This window comes from Crinia signifera, chromosome 1 (genome assembly GCF_055691185.1).
Source record: "Crinia signifera chromosome 1, ASM5569118v1, whole genome shotgun sequence".
NCBI classification, from domain to species: domain Eukaryota; kingdom Metazoa; phylum Chordata; class Amphibia; order Anura; family Myobatrachidae; genus Crinia; species Crinia signifera.
This window is the reverse complement of record NC_139217.1, coordinates 284,603,028-284,625,694: the sequence shown is the minus strand read 5'-3', so window position 1 is coordinate 284,625,694 and position 22,667 is coordinate 284,603,028. Positions and strand designations below refer to the sequence as shown.

General features: G+C 42.4%; 1 protein-coding gene and 1 long non-coding RNA gene across 2 annotated transcripts in view; one reads left to right on the top strand and one right to left on the bottom strand.

The window, feature by feature from the left end:
• The first annotated feature begins 1,846 nt into the window (after positions 1-1,846).
• Positions 1,847-20,736, top strand: LOC146075685 (cyclin-dependent kinase inhibitor 2A-like). Its single transcript, XM_083185166.1, has 2 exons — positions 1,847-2,251; positions 20,368-20,736. Exons 1-2 carry the CDS (start codon positions 2,126-2,128, stop codon positions 20,632-20,634), a joined length of 393 nt encoding a protein of 130 aa, XP_083041292.1. The 5' UTR covers positions 1,847-2,125; the 3' UTR covers positions 20,635-20,736.
• LOC146075689 (uncharacterized) overlaps positions 20,232-22,667 on the bottom strand; it is a 76,720-nt gene continuing 74,284 nt past the window's right edge. Inside the window, exon 4 of the long non-coding RNA XR_014473615.1 lies at positions 20,232-20,630. This is a non-coding gene — a long non-coding RNA (uncharacterized LOC146075689). The remainder of the gene's footprint in view (positions 20,631-22,667) is intronic.

Here is a 22,667-nt window from a genome sequence, read left to right as displayed (position 1 = left end):
TCCCTAGAACTCCCCCTGGACCTTCCTGGGAGTGATTCCATATGATTTTGTACTTTGGTGTCTTTTTTGCATAAGATATATCTCATGCGATTGATATGAATTGGATGAAAAACACATACGATGTGGCACTTTTCTGACAATATATATCGACCCGAATGGTCGGAATCAGCCAAAATTGTGCAAAATTGTTCTAGTGTAACTCTTGAAGAAATGGCTACACATCGTGGTGAGCTGAGAAATGCGTCAGCCCACGTCACAAGCGGTCAGTAGCATACACAACATTGCACCACCGTGTATGCTCCTGCTGGCTAGGAGAGCACAGCAAATCCCTGCTTGCTACCCCCAAGAGCTACAGACAGTGCAAAAATAAACCTTTGATCGCGGAGGTCTGTGCAGTTACAATAACTTGCTGCACAACCCTGGGAAAAGCCAAAAATCACTTAGCACTGTAAGCAGACCCAGAGGCACAAACAGAGGCTCCGGCCACTGACCACCCTGAGCTGACTACCTGGAACTGGTAAATTGCCAAGTGCTGGAGGCAGACACCTATGCGGTGATATCCACTGCCTAAACGCCTGGATCTGACACATTGTGACCCATCAGTGGGTAATTATTAATGCAGACACACCTAACTGTTTGGTACAGATAAAACTCACACTTGGGAACTTTCTTTGATACAAATTGTGGCTATATTCATACTTTTAAAGGAAAGAAGGGAACACAAAATATTTATAACGGATGGTGCAATTGCTCTATTCATTCATTACATGCAATGGAAGTACTCCCTAAGGAACTATTTCACTACACCTACAATAAAGCCTAAAGTTTTATTATATTGCATGATCAAACCTGTATGTTGTTGATACTATAGATGTTATAAAGTATCAAAGCTCCTGATACTTAATTGCTAGCTACAATATTGCTAATCAGAAAAGCAGTTTAAAGCAAGTGTATTATATGTCAGGTTGTTTGTGTTTGGGGGGGGCTGCAGTCTGTAACATAATAAAGTATAAATAATTGGTTTATTTATTTATTCTAGACCAGCAGCATCACAAGAGTGCTCCCATACTGTTTATATGCAATTAGAAAGCGGGGCTACAATTGCGCAAATTAAATCATTTTGGTGTGGTGTTTTGTGGAATGTAGGAGGGGCTTAGTGATGTCACACACATTTGTTTAGCAAATTTTGTTTCTGTGCTGGGTAATACTGGCTGCTTTATCTTACACTTCAATTTAGATTTCGTTTTAAAACACACATCAGCAAAATCTACTCTCTTTGCACATTTTACATCTACCCCACCTGCAGTGCACATGGTTCATACTTGCCTACTTTTGAAATCGAGTTTCAGGGAGATTATATAATAGATCCTCGGTCCACGCCACCATCTACTACCCTTAGTAAAGTTGTGACGAGCAGAGTGAGAGACCGAGACCAAAGTGTGGAGAGCGAAGTGAGCCTGTGAGGGGACAATGGTGCTATTCTGAACACGACTAACATAACTGGCGTAAGCTGTGGCCGCAAAGATGAGGAAGTACCTTCCTATGCATCATCTCTTAGTATTGCTAGCTGCACATGTTAAAGTTAAATGATACTTGTACCTCATTCATCAGTGTGTGTAAAAACATATGAAACGTTTACCTCCGAACAGAGCAGAGCAGCTGGCTGCTGCCAAAATAAAACACGGACACAGGAACCCGAAAGTTCAAAGTCGTCCTTTTTTACTAAACAATGACATCACTGTCTGATATGAGAGCGTTCATATCGCCGTTTCTCCAGCAGAGGGCAGGTGACTAGTGCAGATATAAATAGACAATCAGCTGTTATTTCCCCAGTCACCAGTGTGACATCCATGGGCAAGTCAGTACATGCAGCGCGTCTAGTAGGGGACAATCCGCCCACAGATGACTTGGGCTAAACAGCAGCAGCAGCACCCAGGCTGTGAGAGGAAGTGATACATGGATATCCACCATGTACTGTATATAACTGCCACCGATACTTCTGAGTTGTGTGAAGCATGTTGCCCATGATGACAGCAGAGGGCGATCTGTGTATGGACAGGATATGGTGCTGCTGCTGATGTACCAGCTATAGGAGCTCTCACTTATACATGCATGGCAGTGTACCATGGCCTCTGAGGCAGACAGATTATCCACGGCAGCGGCCAGGGGAGAGGTACAGCGGGTGAGAGAGATGCTGGAGGGTGGGGTAAATCCCAATTCCACCAACTCCTATGGAAGGACCCCCATTCAGGTAAGTGACTTTGGGGATGACGCAAGTCAGTCATTTGCTGATCATATTATGTGTTTTCACTGGAATTAGTACAATCAGAATCATATCATGTGCATACATACATACAACAAAACATACAGTATATGTAATACACTTCAACCAGAATACACGCATAGCAAGTAATATATGTAGTCCTAGTTTGGAACCTGTGACAAGCAAGTGAAAATCAGTTTCTATCTATCTATCTATCTATCTATCTCTATATGTGAATATCTATCTATCTATCTATATGTCTATAAATATATATATATATATATATATATATATATATATATATATATATAGATCTATTTATCTATCTCAGTGAATATCTCTCTCTCTCTCTCTCTCTCTATAGAGCAATCATAAAGAAGGACGTCACTCCAGGTCTTGGTGCAAAAATACCGTGGTTTTACTTGTGCCTACGGCGTTTTGGGCAAAACCCGTCTTCAGGACATACTCGGAGTATGTCCTGAAGACGGGCTTTGCCCGAAACGCCGTAGGCACAAGTAAAACCACGGTATTTTTGCACCAAGACCTGGAGTGACGTCCTTCTTTATGATTGCTGTATGTGTGCGGGGGCAACCTCACTACTGAAGGAGCACCCGGGCAAGCTAAAACATGGAATGGTGGGCAGTGCCGGTCCTTTGTCAAGACTATATATATAAATATATATATATATATATATATATATATATATATATATGGCAAACAAGAAACAAAGTGCGCCCTATTTAGATATGTCCACCACCATAAGAATTTGTGACAATATAAATCACAATACAACAGATTTATTATAATATAAATATAAAAAGATAATAAAACATTCTGTTCATCTGTGTGGAGTCATATATTCAACCACGGTCAACAGTACAAGGACACCCTGTTGACCGTGGTTGAATATATGACTCCACACAGATGAACAGAATGTTTTATTATCTTTTTATATTTATATTATAATAAATCTGTTGTATTGTGATTTATATTGTCACAAATTCTTATGGTGGTGGACATATCTAAATAGGGCGCACTTTGTTTCTTGTTTGTCATTTTCCCCCTTTTTCCCCACTAACAGGGGGAACATGCATAGTTGCTGCCCAACTTTTAACATTACTTTAGCGCAGTGAAAGGGTACCCTTTCTTTTGATATATATATATATATATATATATATAGATTCATTTATTTATTTTATTTATTTACAGTTTCATATATATATATATATATCCATATATATCCATATATAGATAGATAGATAGATAGATAGATAGATAGATAGATAGATTATATATAGCTATAGAGAGAGGGAGAGAGATAGATAATATAGTATATCTATATATATATATATGTATATCTATAGATAGATAGATAGATAGATAGATAGATAGATAGATAGATAGATAGATAGATAGATAGATAAACATATTGTAGCTTGCTAGTTAGTTAGATTATAGAAATAAATTGTATATATATATATATATATATATATATATGCATACATACATACATAGCTTGCTAAATAGATAGAGAGAGAGAGAGAGAGAGAGAGAGAGAGAGAGAGAGAGAGAGAGAGAGATAGACAGGCAGACACACATATACACACGAAATACAGGGTCCGGCACTCCCAAATTGACAGAGCAGGCAAGAGTCTATTATCAAGCTTTTACCGCTTTTAATGCACTAGGTCCTGCAGATAGTACATAAAAAGCACTGAGAGGTTGATAATTAAGCCTCTCTCGTCTGTTTTATAGTTTTTTGATTGGCTGAGATCCGCACATCTATAAATAGATGTTTACATATCTATCTATCTATCTATATATCTATCTATCTATCTATCTATAGATATTTAGTTATTTGCAATATAGCTATATGGACATATTTATCAGCATTGCATAGTTAGAGAATTAATTATACAACTCATATGACCGCCTCTTAGATCAGATCTATAGTTACATATGATTAAATGTTTAGTGATGAATTTTAAATATAGACATTTTTAAAATAGTTAATGTATGTGATTTATACAAAGATACATAGATAACATTTTTCTTATTTTTATTTAATTATATTTTCTTTGTTTTGGCTGCTTCGTTACATTTTGTTCAGACGAAGCTAAATTTAAACTTACCAAAATCAACTGAAAGGACGTTTTAACGGATTACATTCACATTGCTACCTACAATTCATTTGCACATGTTAGACTGTATGTGTGTGCCTTTACTGTTCATTAAAAGAATCTCTGAAATGAAGTATTAATATTTTACACTTGTACCAATTCTAGTATACAGGTTTTTGATCTACACCTTTACATATGTAGATATTTATTACACATTGTACATGAATTATGTATTGTAATTATTTGGCTATATATGAATATGAATAATATATAATATATGAATAACACCACATATTTGTCATGGTCATAAAATATATAATGTACGATACAAGCCGAAAATAAACACAAGTTAACAAATAGTAATCAGTAAGTATTATATGTGTAAGTAAACAGGTACACAATTTCATACACAGGGTACAGACATCATAGCTGTGAGTGTAATGGTTGATGTTACTGTTTATGCGTATGCATGTACGGGAGTGGTACCCCAGTTACTATCATAGATACACAGATGTAATAGGTATATACTGGATAATATGTCACGTACTTAAGAGGCGAAGGTGAGACATTTACCCATTAATTCTAATTGATTGATTTAATTATTCGATTTGATTTGATTTGTGTGTTTGTGTAATGTATGTCAGCAAAATGAATGAATAACTGTCAATAAATAAATAAATAAAAGTAAATATGTTGATGAATTCAGATTACAATTGTATGAAATTGATGTTACATTATGCCGCTCCAAACACCTCATGTTAATAATGTTAACGATCTTGATATTCGGCACAGGACTTCCACGCCTATGTTTATCATGTAATATATTATCCTTACATGCAAAATGTTCACATAGTGGTTTTTTTTTTATGAAGTGCGAACTTGCCGTGTGCCAGCAGCATTTAGAAGATTAAATAGGTTACAATATACACATCATCTGTCTGATCTGCGTATCTGTAATTATACTGTTAATGAGGAGTTGGACAAATCTATAGTTTTACTCCTGACATTTTGTGCTGCGCAACAGTGTACTGTACAGCTGCACCCATAAGATTTTCTGTGTGTGTGTAAGCACATGATCTGACACCTGCACAAGCCTGGCGAGGTAGAGCAAGGGAGTGGAGAGGAGGTGTGTCACCGCACTAACTTAAGGTAGTTTCCCACATACTCTGCAACATGACCCTTTTAATTAGGTATAAAATGCTCTGTTCCAGGACTCCCCTCTTATATGATTGACACGCCTTTCTTATGAATAATACAGTTATTAAACTAGTTAACACAAGTGATGCCGATCATACATTACCAGGGAAGCTCGGGAACAGAGCATTTTGTACCTAATGGAATCGGTCATGTTCCCATGTACTGTACTTTAGTAGCCTCTGTGATGGTTTGAACACTGATGCCATTCCAACGATAAAGGTGGCAATTAATGTCTGTCTGTTTATTGCTGCAGATTCCTTCAGAAACTGAAACTCGCTTCAGAAACTGAAAGTGCTTTTGAATTTCCTGTACATGATTTTGTGAGTGTATTTGCTTTGAATATCCAGTATTAGAATTTTTACACTGAAGGCAAGTCTGCAAGAAAATATATGTATTTTTTTTTTTTTTATATGACCTGGGTGTATAAGTCTTTATATACCCTCACTGGTGTAGAGCTGTGGCACACAGTCTATCTCAGTTTAATGAAAATTAATATGATGTGCTAATATACTGTAAGCATACAAGCATTGGGCCTTATGCTGTATTTATTTGTCTGTTGGTACCCAGTGGTTTTAAATTATTGTGTTTATTCCTATTTTTCCTGAAACAGTATACAGTAAATGTATTACTAAGATCCTTTGTCAAAGGCATTACTTTAATTATAATCAAAAGTGCTGTACCCAATTAGGCCTGGTTTTCAATTATAGTTTCAAAACGTACCAATTTCACTAATATTCACTGTTACTGCTTGTTTTGTATTTGTGCTGTAAATATAAATGTAAAGCACTCAGTCCTATTAGGAGAAAAGTGCTACACAATAATACCCCTTTCACACCGTACTTGTTAAACGGTATATTGCCGTTTTTTCCCCTCTTCAAAATGTTTAAGGCTGCAGTGGGAAAGTGCCATTATAGTTGATTTACCGGTTAATGATAACCAGTATTTCAAAACGTTTAAAAAGCAGAGTCCTACACGTTTCAGAGCCATTTTCTATGCAGTGAGAATGGCTCTGTTCTACCCGTTTAAAAAAACGGCATTGGGTCCCCCCCCCCCCCCCCCCCCCCCACTGCCATAACCAGCACCAGGCTGCAGATCCGGGGCTGGTATTAAAAAATCAGGAAACCCGGCAAATAGGGCTTCGCTGGTTTTTTAAAACCAGCCCCAGGCTCCAGCATGCAAGGCATTAAAGGGTCCGCTGGCACTTGTAGTTACACGGTAAAAGTAGTTAAATAAACACACTGACACCCATTAAAAATAAAACTTTAACACATCCAAAGCCCACACATACTGATACTTACCTATCTTGAGCCCGTAGGTAGGTTCCCTGGGTACGGGGTCCTGGGTCCGGGGCTCCAGGGCTGCAGAGTCCGGGGTTCCTGGTATTTTGGAAACCAGCCCCATTGCAGGAGCCAGGGTCTGGTTTTTAAAAATCAGCGAAGCCCTATTTGCCTGCTTTCCTGATTTTTTAATACCAGTCCCGGCTCTTCAGCCTGGTGCTGGTTACGGCAGTGGGGGGGGGACCCCACGCCATTTTTTTAAACCCCCCATCATTACTTTGGGTTAAACGGATTTTTAAACGGAAGTGTGAATGTGACAAAAATGGCTTTTAAATGGTAAATTTACCATTTAAAAGCTGCAGTGGGAAAGGGTCTTTATGGCTCTTAACTGTTTAAAAACCTGTTTTAAATAACGGGTCATTACCCGTTTAGGCAGTGGGAAAGTGGTATTATTATTATTATTATTATTATTATTATTATTATTTCCTACCTATGTAATCTATCATAATCTATCCCCACTCCTTTATGATAAACCCAGGCAATGCATGCCCTCTTAACAGGAGTACATTTTAAAATAATTATTTTGGGAATAGCTCAGGAATCTATTTACCAGTCTAGAAGCTGGAGAGGGCTCCAATTTATTAGGGAAGCCAATCCCTGCGTATTTTTTCAATCTCGGAAATCAGGATTGAAAAATGCTTAATCCCTGGATACCTGGGAACCCAGGATTGGCTCCCTAATACCCCTTTCTCACCAGCCTAAATTCCAGGGTTGGGCCTAAGACCAATGTCTCAGGATTTCGACCTACCAGGATGGGTGCTTACAATGTTAAATGTACCCCCATTGTCAACGCCACCCCCACTATCAACGGCAACCCGAAGCGTGGCGAGCGCAGTGAGCCGGCGAGGGGCGGCGTTATGCGTCCTCTGACCTTTTCATACCCCCACTATCCACATACATGTATTCCGCGTCCCCTCGCGGAGATCGCTGTGCTCGCCACGCTTTGGGTTCGGTGGCTCGCTGCGCTCGCCACACTATCTAAGATCAACTCTACGCCGACATGGATAGTGGGGGTATGAAAAGGTCGGAGGACGCGTACCGCCGCTCCGCGGGGGGCTCGCCATGCTTCGGGTTGGCATTGATAGTGGGGGTGGCGTTGACAATGAGGGTGCATTTAACATTGTAAGCACCCATCAGGGTGCTTTTACAATTAAAAATCGAATTGCATCGCATCGCATGCCGCTATATTGCATGCGATGCGATGCACTACGATTGAAATCGGGGGTGTTGTGCTAGGAAACAAGTTCCCACCCCCATTATCAAGTCAGCCTGAAGCGTGGCTAGTGGACGGTGTGCAATGATGGTATAGCATGCAAATCAGCCGGAAAACGCGGAAAATCGGCCGGAAATCGGCCAAAAATCGGCTGCTAAATCGCATCTGATTTTTGCATGAGATTTGCGGCCGATTTTTGGCCGATTTCGTGGGCGCCCTGATAATATACAAGTACCAAATTGGAAATGGGTATTCAACCAGAAAGTAAAGGCCCCCATACACTAGGCGATTTTGGGATAATTTCATCCGATTTAGGCACTTTGGGTGAAATCGTCCCAAAATCGCAGATGTGTGACATCTGATCCAATCGCGCATCGGATCGGAACAGGGAGGTCGGACGGTCAGCACATAAGATCACGTCCGACCTCCAGACTGACCGGGGGAGCAGTGGGACCAGCAGCGCTCATATGGGGGACGCCGTAGCGGGCAGCGGGTCCTGACACTTTAAATAGCTGGCGGCGCCGGCGAGTGTTGACCTGGCCGGGCGTTGTGATCAGCAGCACTGCAGGACGGGCAGTGCAGTGGCGGACTGGCGAGTATTAGATTTTTAAAATACCTGTCAAATGACTGGCCTAGCTCTCAGCCAATCAGAGAACGGCCAGTCATTTGACAGGTATTTTAAAAATCTAATACCCGCCACTGCACTGCCCGTCCCACCAGGTCAGCACTCGCCGCCACCGCCAGCTAGTTAAAGCGTCAGCACCCGCTGCCCGCTCCGGCGTCCCACTGAGTATCACACACACACACTCATGCCTCTCTGTAAGCTCAATTCCCTCCCCCTTTCTCACCTATCTCTCTGCTCAACCTCTCTCTCTCTCTGTGCCTGACCCCCTCACACACACACACACACACTCACCCCTCTCTGTCTGCTCCATCCCACCCTCCCCACCTGTCTCTCTGCTCAACCTCTCTCTCTATGTCCCTAACCCCCCACACACTCACGCCTCTCTGTAAGCTCAATTCCCTACCCCTTTCTCACCTGTCTCTCTGCTCAACCTCTCTCTCTCTCTCTCTCTCTCTCTCTCTGTCTGCCCCCTCCTTTTTCACCCCTCTCTCTCCCTCTGCCCAGAACTCCCCTCTCTCTCATTCTCCCTCTCTGCCTGACCCTCCCTCTCTCACCCCACTTTCTCTGTCTAATCCCCTCTCTGTGTCTAATCCCCTCTCTCTGTGTGGGGGGACCACTATTACATCACTCCTGCCCTGTGTGCCCAGGCACAGGGCTGCAGCCATGCGCTCACCAGCTGTGCTCCTGTAATAGCAGCATTTCATGCTGGGGGTACCCCATACATGGTGCATGCTTGCACTAAGTGCATGAGCTGGCCACGCTGCCAGCCCCATCATCATGCAGGATCACTTACACAACCACTACCTCCGCCCAGGACACATGCACAGCTGCAAGTTGCGCCCCTCTCAGTGCACCCTGCTAGTGCTTAGGACTACTGCCCACCCCTTGGGTGAGGAATCAATGATGCTACAGCCACACCTGCAGCCTAGCTGCTATTGTACTGCTGCTGCCCTCCTCGGCGGCAGCAACAGCCATTGGAATGTCCTGCCACGTCCTGTCAGCTGTGTTGCTAGGTGTGGTGGTGGTGTTGGCTGCTGCAGCAGGCGGAGGGTACAGGGCTGTCACCTCTGTCATGTGCGCTCACACAGGGGAAATTACCTTAGTGTGGGAAGGAAGGAGGAGTGGCGCGAAGTGCTGCTGCTGACAGCCCTGCCTGGGTGCACAGGCAATGCCACCAGGAACACTGGCATATGTATACATACCGTGTTTCCCCGATAATAAGACACTGTTTTATTATTTTTTTCACTCAAAAAAGACCATAGGTCTTATTTTCGGGGGAGGGCTTATTTTAATAGACCTTGACAAAAATGCCCCACTGCTCCTTTAAAAAAATGCCCCAGTCCACCATCTCAAAATTCCCATCCCAGTCATCCATCTTCCACATGCCCCCACCTGTTTGTTTACTGGATCTCCGTACGGTACAGTACCGGTATTGATGGCCCCGTCGGCGCTGTGTGCACTGTTCAGCAGCCGCGTGATGTGCGCGGTGTGATGTGCGCGGCGTGACGTCACGCCGCGCCTACCGCAATGCATCCCTGGGAACGGGAGCCGCGGTATTACCGTACAGGCGAGGTGAGCGGGGCTGAGCAGGGCTGAGCAGGGCTACACTTTGACAACTGCAAAAAAATACATGGGAAATTTCATAGGTCTTATTTTCAAAATCTGGGGTAGGGCTTATTATAGGGGTAGGTCTAATTATCGGGGAAACACGGTATATATCAATAAAGCCAGGGGGTAGCACAGCTGCATTATTACCAACAGCAGCACCATATAATACAAACCATATTACATGCTATAAATGCGTTCATAGGTTAAAGGGGCGGAGCCCAGTACGACGGTGTAAAGCGTTAATGTTCTCAGTTGGGGTAGCGTGGGGGTGCATTTAACATTGTAAGCACCCATTCGGGTGCTTATACAATTTATAATCGTATTTGGGGGACATTTAATATTGAATAAACCCATTAGGGGGCTTATACAATTTAAAATCGCATCGCATACGGCCATATGGCATGCGATGTGATGCGATGAAAAAATGCCATGCGACTGAATATCGTGGGCGCCGTGCTAGGAAAGTACCTATATATGTATATATATATATATATCTATATATATATATATATATAGCGTGGGGAATAAGCGGCACTCAGAGGCTGTGCAAACGGTGAAACCAAGTGGAATATTTATTCCATGTGCAGAGACCATACGTTTCGGAGCTCGCAGGCTCCACTGACGACGGAGCCTGCGAGCTCCGAAACGTATGGTCTCTGCACATGGAATAAATATTCCACTTGGTTTCACCGTTTGCACAGCCTCTGAGTGCCGCTTATTCCCCACGCTATATTCCTTGAGGATTCACACCCTCTTGTAAAGAGGGCACCTGAGCAAGTCATCTGGGCTCCACCTGCAGACCTGAGTGCCGGTCTCCCTGCTCCCTTCTGTAATAATAAAAAAATAGAAGATTTTTTTTAATATAGCGCTGTTCTCCCATAGGACTCAAAAGTTGCTTTACAGCAGGGTTGCCGACCCTCCCGGAATTTCCGGGAGTCTCCCGAAAATCGGGTACCCCCTCCCGGCCCCCGGAAGGGTGGGCAACCCTCCCGGATTCAGGGGGGACCCTCGCTGACCCCCGGATCGCGGCATTAAAATGCCGCAATCCTCGGGTCTCAGAGGAGGGGGCGGAGCTAAAACAGCAAAATCGCGTCATTTTAGCCCCGCCCCCTGCACGGAGATCCGTGAATTCGCTCCTTTAACAGCATGGGGGCAGGGCTTAGTGATGTCACTCGTAAGCCCCGCCCCCTGAGCGGCTGCTGAAACTCTCCTCTCCGGGCTTCTCCCGGAGAGGAGAATCTTAAAGTCGGCAACCCTGCTTTACAGTCATCAGAAACTTGGTACATTGTACAAGGATTTGATCATTACAGAAAGTATAAGTCCACACATAAATAATAATAAAAAAAACAGCAGAAACCTAGAGATCACAATAAGCATATTGCAGGGTTGGTGCAGACCTTGGTACTTGTGTAGTTTCACGTCGCCATGCTGGCGCCGTGAAACTACACAAGTACCCAGACCTTTTGCGTAACAAACTCCAAGCGTCATTTATACCACCCACGAAGGTACCAGAAGACGCAGCTATCTAGGGCTATAATTCCCAGTTATACAATGAACCTGTTTTATATAACAATTTTTGCACACTGTGGGCAAGATTCAGCAAGCTAAAAATGTGGTAAAAACCCTGTTTTCGGGGTTTTTACCGCATTTTCATATGCAGCAAAGCCCCACCGGCCGGGGCTTTACTGGGAGGGGTTACGCCAGTTCTAGATGGCGTAAACCCATGGAAGCCTATGGGCTTACCTTCACGTCCCCCGCCGCCCATTGCGCCCCCCGCCGATTCGCGACGCACCCCCCTCACCTGTGTCCGGGCAGCCTCCTGCTGTGCTGCCCGGACTAGTGATCTCCTCCTCCCTGCACAGCTTCCAGGTGCAGGGAGAACGAAAAGGAGCCCTCACACAGCCATGTGAGGGTTCAGGGAGGGAGGGGGGACCCGCAGCACATCGCCGATTATCGCTTTGGCGTTAATAATTCTCTAATACCTCCCGCAGCACATCGCCGACACTCGCAGTTTTAATAATCGCATATGCAGTAACATATGAGATTATTAAAACTGCGAGTGCCGGCGATGTGCTGCGGGAGGTATTAGAAAATCCCTCCCTGTGTTTCGGCATGTTAATATGTGTGGTAAATTGTTCAGTGTTCAGCTGTATTTTAGAAACTCCATACAATGTTTCTTGTTAATGTATCAAATACAACTCCTCTGTTCGTTGTGTCTGATGGGCCCTTTTACCATTACATTTTTGAAGGATATTCCTTGAAAATACCCAGGGTATTTTCAGGGAATACTGTGTGAAGCAAATGTTATCTCCCATATTTATGATGGAGAATTGCTGCATATATCTTCATCATCTGCTGTTATTCTCTCCATATCTGACTGTAACCTCAGACCCATAAGGTTTGCGATATGGGGATTTTTCTTATTTATTGACGTTTAATGAAAGTAATGCTTTGTATATTTGTTTGAGCAGTGCACCAGAGCTGCCTGTTTATTTTGCATATTGTGCTACACAGATGGCAAGCTGGAACTTCTGGTTCTATTTATCAAGCACATTCTAACGTAAACTGTGCATACACTGTATCTGCCACATGATTTTATGTATAAGGGCTGTTTCATAATAGACTAGATCAGGAGATATGAACTATGTCTACTGCAAAAGATCAAAGTCGAAATTATTCTCATTAGGACGGCAGCCTTGGGTCTATTTACCAAACGTATTAGCCCTGAGAGATACTTGCCTGATGACTTGAGTGTACTCCTTAAAATTTGTTGCCGCCTTTGAAGTGAGTTACTTTCACTTTAATGTCGGGTACAACATTTTATGTACAGTATACAGCTGATTGGCAGTGTTATTTTGTGTTGCTTTGTAATTACTTTTGATACAAGTTTTTCCCTGATTACTGTTTCTGTGTTTTTTATAAAAAAAGGTACTTGTTTCCTAGCACGGCACCCACAATTTCAATTGTATGCCATCGGGTCTGAAAAATCACATGCGATGCGATGCGACGCGACCGACCCGATTTTTACATTGTACCCAATGTTAAATGGTCCCTGAGACCCGATTTTACATTGGGCCCAATGTTAAATGCCCCCCAGATCCAAATTTTCATTGTATACCCACCCTGATGGGTCAAATGCCCTCCCATTGTTAACGCCACCCCACGATCAACGCCAACCCGAAGCATGGCGAGTGCAGCGAGCCACCGAGGCCGAAGCGTGGCGAGCACAGTGAGCCCCGCGAGGGGACGCACATTACATCACAGGTATTAGCCGTCCCCTCGCGGAGCTTGCTGCGCTAGCCATGCTTCGGCCTCGGTGGCTCGCTGCGCTCGCCACACTATATAAAATCAACTCCACACCGATGTGGATAGTTGGGGTATGAAATGGTCAGAGGACGTGTACCGCTGCCCCTCGCGGGCTCACTGTGCTCACCACGCTTTGGGTTGGCGTTGATCGTGGAGTGGCGTTAACAATGGGGGGGGCATATGACCTCATAATTAAGCATCAGGGTGGGTATACACTTAAAAATCAGGTCTGGGGGGCATTTAACATTGGATCCAATGTAAAATCGGGTCTCCAGTACAATTTAACATTGGGTCCAATGGCAAAATCGGGTCAGTCACGTCGCATCGCATTGCATGCCATTATAATGGCATGCGATGCGACCGATTTTTTAATTGTACAGGAAACGGCTAAAATTGTGTCAGTCGGGTCGGTCGGGTCCCATCGCATACCTTAAGTTATGGTATGCGATGGGACGCGACGGGCGCCGTGCTAGGAAACAAGTACCAAAAAAAAACGTATTCTATCTAAAATTAAATGTTTATAGCTCACAAGATTGTACAGGTAGTAAGAAAATAAATCATAATACATTTATAGTGTCAATTTGTATTCATGACTCACTGTACTTGTATGAAGATTATTTTTTTTATGCTTTGAACAGAATTAGTGTCCAAGACTCACTGATGAGCCATAGATTCAAATGATCATAAACATGCTAATGATGATTAGTATGAATGCATTGAGATTTTTTCAGAGATTACTTTCAGCTGTTTTTTGTTTTGTTTTGTTTTGTTTTGTTTTTGTTTTATGTTCGTATTGAATCGAATTATTTGTTACCACTTTCATAATTTTTGACGATGTAATTAAAATCACCCAGAATAATTGCCCTGTGTGTACACAGCCTAAATACCTGTATACAAATGGTGATGGGAATGTTGTGCTGAGCCATCTTGTTAAGCATAAGTTGCTCTGCACAGATCACTCATCACACTGCACTGAACCAGCAATGTGTGCTGAGCAATCTGTCACTGCCAATTACTAGATTAATACTGCATGCCATCAAAATCTAGTGAGGCAATAGCGGCGCATGCGAACATGCATCGCTGTTGTTGGTGGCCATACACAGAGCAATCTGTGCTCCATTTCTAAAGCCCCGTACACACGGGGGGAGATTTATTGCCCAGCAATATATTGCTAGCAATATATTCCTGAGCAATATATTGCCCAGTGTCTCCTTTGCATCAGCGACCAGAGATGGTCGCTGATGAAAAGGAACCTCTGCTGGGGGAGCCGCAGAGGTAATTAGCTGGTCGCAGGAGCAAGCTCCTGCGACCAGCGATTACAATGGGGCAGAAAACGGGAGCGCGTACCCGGCGATTTATCGCTGGTGCACACTCCAATCACTGGCAATATGGTCGCCTGCGACCATATTTCCAGCGATTATAGCCCCTATCGCCCCCGTGTGTACACAGCATACGTGATCTAGTATTAGATTGCTTTTCAATGGGGCTGAATTTGCCCCATGTGTATGGCCCTTTAGACACGTGATGGAGAAACAAATGTGCAGGAACTTGGGAAAAATAGAGGGCATTTGTTTGAGGGCCCGAGTTTGCCTGAGGTGCACGATTCCAGATGATCTCAGACTTTTTTTAGAAGCAATCGCCACTTTTTATTCTATACCTCTGGCAAACTTAAGCCCTATGACATATGCCCCATAGAATGTTATGTTACTTTGTTCCCCCAACCATTATATGTAGGCCCTTATTAAGATCTGATTGCAGTACAAATTTGTTCTCAAAATTGCAAAAAACCATGTGCACTCCAGGTGGGGCAGATGTGACGTGCAGAGAGAGTTAGATTTGTGTGAGTTGTTTTGTTTCTGTGCAGGGTAAATACTGGCTGCATTATTTTTATATTGCAATTTGGATTTCAGTGTCAACACACCCCACCCAAATTAACTCTCTGCACATGTTACATCTGCCCCACCTGCAGTGCACATGGATTTGCCCATTTCACCATCTGTGATGCCCCAATAATAATGTGCCAAGCATAGTGACACACTGTGCCTGAAGCATGGCGAGTGTAGCAATCCATGCAAGGGGACACTGTGCACATGTACAGTGTCCCAGGGGACCCCTGTAACATTCAGCACCAACAAATCCTGAAAAAAGTCCCATTAACCATGTGTCCGTTGACCTTGATACTACCGATCAGCTGCTGGTGTCTAACTAGCGTTACTGCCACTCTAGCAGCCGCTGACTACCTTCATGCATCTAACTAAGCCGGGTCGACTAAGGGTGGTCGACCATACCATGGTCAATCTAAACCCCCGTCAACCTGCTGTGCCAAAACCGGATAGGAAAGCCAACAGCAACACTTGCTGAGATCGTATGCAATATATCACATGCAAAAGGAAGACATGCAACGTATCGCATATGTTCCTGACACTCATGAAGATCCCGTTGGTTCGAGGGGGATCACGTACAACTTCTCCCCTTTGAGAAGTTGCACAAGTGTATGGGGACCATTAATCTCCTGCTTATCCAGGTATACTATTCTCCATTTTCTGAGTGTGATTGTATTCCATAAAAACAATTTTTTTTCACAAGTCTCCCCACCTGTTTAGGGATTGGCGCACTTTCCCTAGTGGTTTGTTTCTAATCTGTCTGACACAAAGTTCTGTTGTTTCTAGAGCTGTTCTCTTCAATTGCTCTGACTTTTTCCGGACTCCATTCAAACCACTTATACAGTATTACTCATATTTGTAGTATCTGCACTGTCAGTTATCTGAAACCTAACACCTTTGTTTTAATGTGATATGTGACACCTCCTGTTTTATACTAAATCACATTGACATTGAACCCACTGTTGCCACTAATACAATAGGTGATGTTTAATAGGGTGCGATTTTGAAACCTTTGTGATTTATGGTAAAAAACTGCCAAAATCGCACATTTTCTGCAAATCGCATACGTAATAGTGTGTGACTTGTGGTATAAAAGCATTGAAGGTAAAAATGCAAAAAAAATAGTAAGTAATTGAAAATATTGGTTTAAATGCAAAATAGGTCTAAATGTTTTTACATAAATGTGATCCTTCTCAGGTTTCAGAAAAAAATCACCATTTTGGCTACAGTAATAGTGGGTTGGGGAGGAACAGTCCATTCAATCAATGAGTTAAAGAGGGAAAGCAGATGTCTTCAGCAAGAGTCGGAAGCCCAGCACTTTTTTATAAGCTTTTATTATTTTCTATTCTGTTCCTGTCCAACCTTAAAGTACTGCCTAGATTCAAACTATCATTAGTTAAGCCTAAGAAATGTGTGTCCTCATATAAGGATTTCTCTGTGTCCACTCCCTGAAGAGACTTTCATTGTATTTTTCCTTTTCACTTAAAAAGTAGGAAAAAATTCTGTGTGGAGTTTATTTATTTTCCCAGTGAGTTTTCTGCAGGTAAATAGGCCCCCCCTCACGCGCACACACACACACAAAAAATAAAATGTACTGGTAGGATAAATTGGCAAAAAATCCCTAGTGTGTGCGTGTATATGTGTAAGGAAAATAGACTGTAAGCTCCACTGGGGCAGGAACTGATCTGAATGGCCAAATATTCTCTAAAAAGTACTGTGGAATATGTGTGTGCTATACAAATATCTAGTAATGAATTCATTAATTAATAACAAGCAATCACTTAACAATTCAAAGTAGCATCAGTCAAATTAAAAAGTGTTGCCAATGGCAGAATGACCGTGCAATCACGGTCCTAGCAGACATTAATAGCTCTATTCAACTCTGAGAAAGCAAGATGTTGTAAGCTACAGTTGGTAAATGCCAGTGGTTTCCCAGTTACCCAGAAACTGCTTGTGGATGCTTACACAGTCCTTTGTTTTATGGGGTCCAACCTGATTTGACAATTTAACATCATAATCAATCATAAGTAAAAAGGCAATTTTTAATACTTTGTTGAGAATCCTTTGAAGGATAGGACTGCCTGAAGTCTGGAACCCATGGATATGACCAAGGGGGTTATTCTGATTCACTCAGAAAGGCACAATCACTCCCTAATGGACAAAACCATATGCACTGCAGGTGGGGAAGATGTAACATGTGCAGAGAGAGCTACAGGTAGATTTGGATGGTGGGTGTACTTCAAACTGATATCTATATTGCAATGTAAATTTAAAAAAGCAGCCAGTATTTACCCTGCACAGAAATAATAAAACAGCCAAATCTATCTCTCTCTGCACATGTTACATCAGCCCCACCTGCAGTGCATATGGTTTTGTCCATTAGAGAGTGATTGTGCCTTTCCGAGTGAATCAGAATAACCCCCAAATGCTGGGCTTTCTCATTTGGTATACTTTGCCCTGCCTTTACTGCAGATGTCTTAAGCCCTGTACACACTGGGGAGATATATTGCTCAGCAATATATTGCTAGCAATACAATATATTGCCCAGTGTCTCCTTTTCATCAGCGACCAGAGATGGTCGCTGATGAGAAGGAACCTCTGCTGGGGGTGCCGCAGAGGTAATCAGTGATTATAATGGGGCTGAAAACGGGAGCGCGCTCCAGGCGATTTATCGCCGTGGCACACTCCCATCACTGGCAATATGGTCGCCTGTGACCATATTTCCAGCGATTTCAGCCCATATTGCCCCCGTGTGTACACAGCTTTAAGGTTGTTTGTTTGCGGGTCTTCCTGCCTTTGGTTTTATCGTTAGCAAATTAAATGCATGTTCGATTGGGTTGATGTCAGGTGAGACTTATGAATAGTTTGCACCCATTGGTGAACTCTCTGTATTTGATTTTGTGAAGTCTTCTCTTAATGGTAGGCCTGGACCTACCTCTTGGCAAGTGTTCTTCACTTGGCTGGCTGTTGTGAAGTGGACTTTTTTTGTCTATAACCCTTAAGCCCCGTACACACGACGGGGGAGATATATTGCTCAGTTTCTCCTTTTCATCAGCGACCAGAGATGGTCGCTGATGAAAGGGAACCTCTGCCGGGGATGCGGCGGTGCCGCAGAGGTAATCAGCTGGTCGCAGGAGCAAGCTCCTGCGACCAGCGATTAGAACGGGGCTGAAAACGGGAGCGCGCACCTGGCGATTTATCACCGGGGCACACTCCCATCACTGGCAATATGGTCGCCAGCGAACATATTTCCAGCGATTTCAGCCCCTATCGCCCCCGTGTGTACATCTCTGTGAGAGATGCGCAAAATATCCACGAAAAATGGCAGTGTCGCTCACATCTGTTACATAAATTAAAATAAAAAAAGGTTGTGTAAAAAAATTGTATTTCCTATATAAGGTAATAATTGCACCTATTTTAACCAATCCCTTGGCACTCAAAGGGTTAACGATAAAAGGATCCTGTGATCAACCACCACTGTTGCATCCCATGTCCAGATCTTTTTTCTCACCAGTTCAGTATTTTATTTCTCAGCATTTACCAAGCTATTAATTTGGTCACTGATAAGTTTTGGGGTTTTTTTGTTTTTTTTGCAGCCTATAATGTTGACATTCAATTACCTCCGATCAATTATGGGGGTTAATTGTATTGCTGCAGGTCTATTCAGCTCCGATAAACTAGCTCTTGCTGCGGTTTACACATAAATAAAAAGTTGTGTATCCACTGGCGAATTTCACAATAAAACTTACACAATTAAATTGATGTGAAAACAATTCTTTGGAGTGGTGTTCTTTTACTCTAAAAATAAATTTACAAAAGGACCATAGTGCAGCATTGTCTATATGGTGAGGAAGATTTTATTTTTATACAGTTTACTCACATTTAAGCAGAGTAATGCGCACGTCAAAACAATCTCTCTCCACTCCAGGATGATCTTCCTTAAGTATTTCCTAGGGTAGTTGATAGAAATATATATATAGTGCAATACCATTTGGAATGCAAAATGTAGTACATTTATTGGGTACACTGACATGATAAAGATAAAAACAGGCATATAATCCCTCAGGGTAACGGATTCCTTGTGCACTGTGCTGGATTCATTTCACTTTATCCACAAACGGCCGACCAGCGGTGGATGCAGATTGGAAAGTATCCCTTTGTTCCTGCATTCAACGCTGGTGAATTACATCAATTTCATTGTGAAATTCGCCAGTGTGGACACAAGTTTTCTTTGTGTGTATTTGAAGGCTTTTTGTGTCACCCTGGGCAGAGTTCCACTTTCTGCGCTGTGGATATCAGTATTTCTATTTGTAATCTTGCTGCGGCTTAACAGGAATTTTGTTTCATTGTTTCATCTGCCACGTTGTTCACGGAAATCGTGTTTTTCGGCCGCGAATGTGTTAAACATCAGGAACATACGCCTGATGATCTTATATTTATTTTTTTGGGTGGTTATTGAATATCGGCCTAAAAATGATCTGTTTCACTTGCATTATTAAACAACGATAATTCATAAACCCTGAGAGAGAGAGAGAGAGAGAGAGAGAGAGAGAGAGAGAGAGAGAGAGAGAGAGAGAGAGAGAGAGAGAGAGAGAGAGAGAGAGAGAGAGAGAGAGAGAGAGAGAGAGAGAGAGACAGAGAGAGAGAGATTGTGTGTGTGTGTGTGTGTGTGTGTGTGTGTGTGTGTGTGTGTGTGTGTGTGTTTGTTAATGTTCCCATTGCATAATTACTGAATGAATGGTGTAAGCATGTTATACTGTACACATGTTATTAGGTGGTAATAATTATTTCTTTCTTTTCTCCTGATCCCGCCAGGTGATGATGATGGGCTGCCCACAAATAGCCCAGCTGCTCATTGCACATGGTGCTAACCCTACCGTCCCTGACCCTGCAACAGGCACCTGCCCGGCACACGATGCCCTCAGGGAAGGCTTCCTGGACACGCTTCTTGTGCTTATGCGAGGAGGAGCCAGCCTGATATACCCAGAAGATTACTTCGGCCGACGTCCCATAGATTTGGCTTCACCGTCTGTCATACAAGATCTTCTTGCGCAAGGAATATTATCATCTAGTGACCTCTGAGCAAACACATGAAAAACAATCCGTTTACTTAGATGCATGCGAGAAATCATGTTTATACTTAATGCATAAGGAGACTTTCAACTGTTAATATGTGTATGAAGATATATATAAATCCTATTACACCTTATCACATTGTTCTAGAATTGAGATGTGCGATCCGCACTTCTCAATTCTAGAACAATGTGATAAGGTGTAATAGGATTTATTTATTTTAGTAAAAACAAAAAACTGCATTTCGAAATAATGTTGTCCTTCTATCAATATTTCTACTAAATAAATGAAATAGCTTTTCACAATTTTCTATTTGACGTATATGTATCACAGACACTGATGAAAATAAGATTCATTTCAAGGTGAAGTATTATTTGTGTCGTGTACCCATGGACTTACCTTGGGTATGATTAGGTGTACAGAACAGCCAGCCACAATAGGAGCGCTTGTGTGGGTCACTATAGAAGAATGCTGTCTGTACAGTAAAGGGAGAGCTGCACATTATGGAAGGGGGGGGGGGGGGAATTATTATTAAGCAACTCTTCTCACGGTGATTAAATTATGTGTAATCTTGTTCGGTGCCAACACTCAATTTGGACAATAGATTTTTTAATCTGCCTTAATACAAGACCAACATTTAATTTCAAATGGTAATTTTATTTACAATGTGTGCAGTAGCATTGTACAATTGTAAACTACGGCTATTTATCCCTGTATCGGTTCAAATAAAACAGGACTCTGCTGCCAATGTACTGTAAGCCGATTTGATTTTGCTGTTTCACTGCAATTAAACATTATTGTCCAAAACCATGAAATATATACATAGTTAGCTATATTTAACATGATTGGCAAGCAAATGAAAGTCAATGTCATTTTTTTGTCAAAACAGCGAAATTATGAAATACGTACATATATTTATAATAGAATAGCTTTCTGAGCGAGCGTTCTTCGCAATATAATAGAATTTTAACAACATGAATAATACATTTTTTAAGATGGTTCCTTGTAAATAAACAGATATAATGAAGTACAAAGTTATGGAACATTCTAGTTTGCAAGTAATGAACATTGTGTTGCCAATCAGAAAATTAATTTAATGTATGGAGTTTGGATATGAAAAGGTAACATATTGTAAGCTTGCAGCAGGGCCCTCTAACCTCGTCTGTTACCTAGTTTGTTTTATCACTGTCTACTATTGTAAAGCGCAACGGAATCTGCTGCGCTATATAAGAAACTGCAAATAAATAAATAAATAAATATTCTCAATGGTGTGCTTTATTATCATATGTACAGATTAAAGAGGTTTTTTCTCTCCGGGTGATGCTGCGTGGACTAAGCAGAAATTAAGTGGAGATTGGCACTAAAATGTGAATTATGTGATATTTTTTATTTTGTGAGTAAACCAAACTCATTACCCGGCAAGCATTTCAGCATGACACCAAGTCATCTGAACAAATGGCGTATCCTAAACAACATGAATGATAGCATATCCTAATGTATGCAGAGAAAACCACCTAATCAAGGGTTTCCTAAACACACAGTCCTCAAAGCCACCGAACAGTCCAGGTTGTAAAGATATCCATTCTTGTGCACAGGCCCGTACTAAGCATGGATATTCTAATAATTTGGACTGTTAAGAGTGTCTTGAGGACCGTATTTGGGAACCTCTGATCTAATCGGAAGTGAGCCTCTATGTCGGGAATCGGTACATCTGTCAGACCACACTTAGGTCTACAGTCATTAGGTCGACCCCACTAGGTCGACTGGCAAGAAGGTCAGACTTATAAGAACATCATCATGCATGGTGTATGAATAATATTTGCAAAGCGGGAAGCGGTCATCTATTAGAATGAACTTAGGTCTACAGTCATCAGGTCGACCCCACTAGGTCGACATGGGCCAAGGTCGACATGACTTAAGGTCGAATTTGCATAAAGGTCGACATGAGGAAGGTCGACTGGGCATAAGGTCGACATGGGTTTTTCACTGTTTTTTGAGCCGACATGTGCCGACAGGCGGTATTTCATGCCCTACCATCCACT